General features: G+C 37.2%; 1 protein-coding gene across 1 annotated transcript; it reads left to right on the top strand.

The window, feature by feature from the left end:
• Positions 1–501: 501 nt before the first annotated feature.
• LOC124389043 (pancreatic secretory granule membrane major glycoprotein GP2-like) lies at positions 502–3,575 on the top strand. The gene is made up of 7 exons (XM_046854251.1): positions 502–645; positions 1,527–1,634; positions 1,928–2,112; positions 2,232–2,386; positions 2,726–2,968; positions 3,053–3,215; positions 3,331–3,575. The coding sequence occupies exons 3-7, from the start codon at positions 2,092–2,094 to the stop codon at positions 3,406–3,408; spliced, it is 660 nt and encodes a 219-aa protein (XP_046710207.1). The 5' UTR covers positions 502–645; positions 1,527–1,634; positions 1,928–2,091; the 3' UTR covers positions 3,409–3,575.
• Positions 3,576–3,811: the final 236 nt, after the last annotated feature.

Raw genomic sequence — 3,811 nt, 5'->3', positions numbered from 1 at the left:
AGCAGAAACTACAACTACACCACCACCACCAGAAACTACAACTACTATACCACCACCAGAAACCACAACTACACCACCACCAGAAACTACAACTACACCACCACCAGAAACCACAACTACACCACCACCAGAAACTACAACAACTACACCACCAGAAACTACAACAACTACACCACCACCACCACCACCACCAGAAACTACAACTACCACCACCACCACCACCAGAAACTACAACTACTATACCACCAACAGAAACTACAACTACACCACCACCACCAGAAACTACAACTACTTTACCACCAACAGAAACTACAACTACACCACCACCAGAAACTACAACTACACCACCACCAGAAACTACAACTATTACACCACCACCAGAAACTACAAATACTACACCACCAGAAACCACTACTACACCACCACCAGAAACTACAAGTACACCACCACCAGAAACCACAACTACACCACCACCAGAAACCACAACTACACCACCACCACCAGAAACTACAACTACTACACCACCACCAGAAACTACAACTACACCTCCACCAGAAACTACAACTACTACACCACCACCAGAAACTACAACTACACCACCACCATCAGAAAATACAACTACTACACCAATACAAACTTTGACAGGTAAAGTTAATGTATATCTGCACATCTATTCATTAGTTCATCCATTTAAAAACCCCATTTCAGATGTGATTTTATGTGACATTTTATAATAATGTGGAGGTAATTTTTTATTTCTCTTCTCTTCTCTTCTCTTCTCTTCTCTTCTCTTCTCTTCTCTTCTCTATCCTAACAGGTAAAGAATATCTGACAATACATATTTAAATAGTGTAAAAGTTAAGTTGGCGGTCAATGGAGTTGAGGATCCGAGAGGAGAGTGGTGAGACAGGCATGGAGCAAACAGAAATATCCAAGGAAATACAAATGGCTAATGTCTAAAAAAAAGGCAATGGTTAGGGCTGGCAGCAAACAATCAGAAAATGAGGTGAACAGTCCAAGGTTAAACACGTGAAGGCCTGAGACTTGGTACATTGCAAGGCGAAATGGCAAAAACAAAGTCTGTAATTGGTAGGGGCCTCTGGGAACTACCGTTCAATAGGACACAGTCTTGGTGGTCATGGCGCACTCTGGTGGAGAGTGGGAGAAACAACAGGCAACTGATATGTGAAAAATAGCTATATTTATTGATCTAAAAAAGGAATAATGTGAAAAAATAGAAGTGAATTCATTCCAGCACTGACAGCAGGTAAAGTGTAACTGTTTCTTATGCTTAGAATACTTTTAGATCTGCTATAACATTTGTTTATATAATTATGACCATATAAACATGAACATCACAATTTCAAAGACAGTATATTGCATTTGCTGGAAATTACTGTACACCCAATATAATTATTTTCAGAAAAAAAAACTAAATAAATGGGGCTAAATAGGACCAAAAAAATCACCCCAGTTTGGCGATGAAATTGTAGTTTGATTGTCTTTCTGCTGGTCTCTCTTTGTAGATCCCTGTCGGACTCTGAACTGCACTCAGGATGAAGTCTGTAAGGCGATAAATGGAGCTTACGGCTGTGCCTGTAGGAACACTTCAAGACGCAACCCAAAAACTTGTGGTATATTTCTCCTACATGGACTATTAAAATAAAAATCATCCATCGTGTTATGAATTGTTTTAAGCACACCTCATTTATAACAGTCTTACTGGGACAGACAAGCTTTAGACAAGAACTTTTAAGTAAATAACAATGCAACATTCCCTAATACGAACAATTCCATGAATCCTGAGTATAAGAACCAATCAAGAAGATTACTCAGGGTTTTAATAATGTTTTCACAATGCCTTCGCTTTCATGCATTTCTTTCAAAACCAATCAAATGTGTTCCTTTTTTTTTTATTCCCCCTTAGATGCAATTAAAACATGTTCAGGCAGCACTGGGTCACTGTCTCTGTCTCGCTGTCAGCTCTTTCAAGCCGGATATTCTGTAGACATTCTCCACCTTAACAACGCAAGCTGCAAAGGGACGGTCCAAAATAACAGGCTGGTGTTCAAATTTGACAGTAACTTCAACATGTGTGGCACAACAATGGAGGTACAAAAACAAGCACTCTATTTATTATGTTCACTAGTTTTAACTTTATAGTTGTATAGTTGTTATACATAATTAATGTTATGGCTGATATACCTTAATGTCGTTCTGTGTTTGTGTAGAATAACGGCACACACATCAAGTTCAAGAACAGTGTTGGGACGACCAACGGGATAGGGGTCATCACTCGCTCTGGTGGGCTCAACATTAACTTTTCATGTGTGTATCCACTCATCCAGAGCATCTCCATGCCCATGCCCATCCAAGCCACAAAAAGGTATTAATCATGTCACAACTTAAGATACCAATAGTTAATATTCAGGTTAATATTCAGTTCATAATCCCGTATTGTTGTGTTCATTTGAACACTTTCTTTATTGATTAATAATAAAGTCTTTGACATTTAATCAGCAATTAAAGTATCAACTATTTTTTAAAATTATTTATAAGATTAACTGATAATAATATTTACAAATTAACCCAAAAAAGATTTTTCCAAATATTTTATAATATATATTGCATTATACTTTTTTATTTAAGATCTAAAATTAACCATATTGATAAAATTATTATTGTTATTATTTAGATGTTAAATACATATACTTCTATGTCACAGTGTAATCAGGAAAGATCTATATACCGAGGGCTCGTACCAGATCAGCATGATCCCATACACTGATGCTACATTCCTCGTTCCATTCTCCGGAAATGTGATCCTAGAAGTGAACCATCAGATGTATATAGCTGTGCAAGTGAATCCGCTTGACAGCAATCAGGTCGCTCTTGTGCTGGACAGCTGCTGGGCCACGCCGGTCAACCAGACTGACTATTCCATCCGCTGGAATCTGATCATTAACGGGTAGGTGGAAAAACGAACAGCCGAAAAATGGGACAAAAGATTTTATATCACTTTTTGGTCAAATATTTCTTTGTATCTTTTCAGGTGTCCGAACCCCGATGATGGCACAGTGGCGGTGATGAAGAACGGCATCTCAACATCCAGCTATTTCTCATTTAGGATGTTCACATTCAGCGGCTTCTCCAACAAAATCTACCTGCACTGCAAGACCCATCTCTGTCTACAGGGATCAGGAAACTGCGCAAATGTACGTTTTTTTTTTTTAGAAGTTCAATGAAAGAAAGATGCTTATAAATAGCAGGAATTCACTTTGAATTTTCAAATCATGCATTTATGTTTACCTCTTTTATTTTCTCTTTTAGCCATGCACTGGAACACCTAGAAGAAGACACAGATCTGTAGATTTCTTTGACTCAGCTGCTATTTCAATGGAATTCTGATTTGTTTTGAGCTTTCAGCACAATCATTATCTTTATTCTGTATGTTTATTCAATCATTAGGTATTGCTTTGATAGTAAATTATATTAAAATGAACTTGTCTGTAACCTTCTGTAAGTAATTATGCTCATCTGTACTGACTTCATGAACAATAATAAAGCTTTCAAGCATTTTATTTACGTTTTTACTTTAATTTAAATGTTATTTTTATACAAAAAAAGATAGGACAGTTAGAAATAAGAGGCTGGAAAAGTTAAATGTACATATAAGGAACAGCTGGAGAACCAATTTTTAGGTCAATTATTAGGCCAATTGGCAACATGACCTAATAATGGCCAAAGTCAAGTTTAGCAGAGGATCACAATTCCCCCAATGAAAAAATTGCAAAGAGTGTGAAGTTATCAT

This window comes from Silurus meridionalis, chromosome 7 (genome assembly GCF_014805685.1).
Source record: "Silurus meridionalis isolate SWU-2019-XX chromosome 7, ASM1480568v1, whole genome shotgun sequence".
Taxonomy (NCBI): domain Eukaryota; kingdom Metazoa; phylum Chordata; class Actinopteri; order Siluriformes; family Siluridae; genus Silurus; species Silurus meridionalis.
The sequence above is the reverse complement of the archived record's forward strand: the minus strand, read 5'-3'. Positions and strand labels throughout refer to the sequence as shown.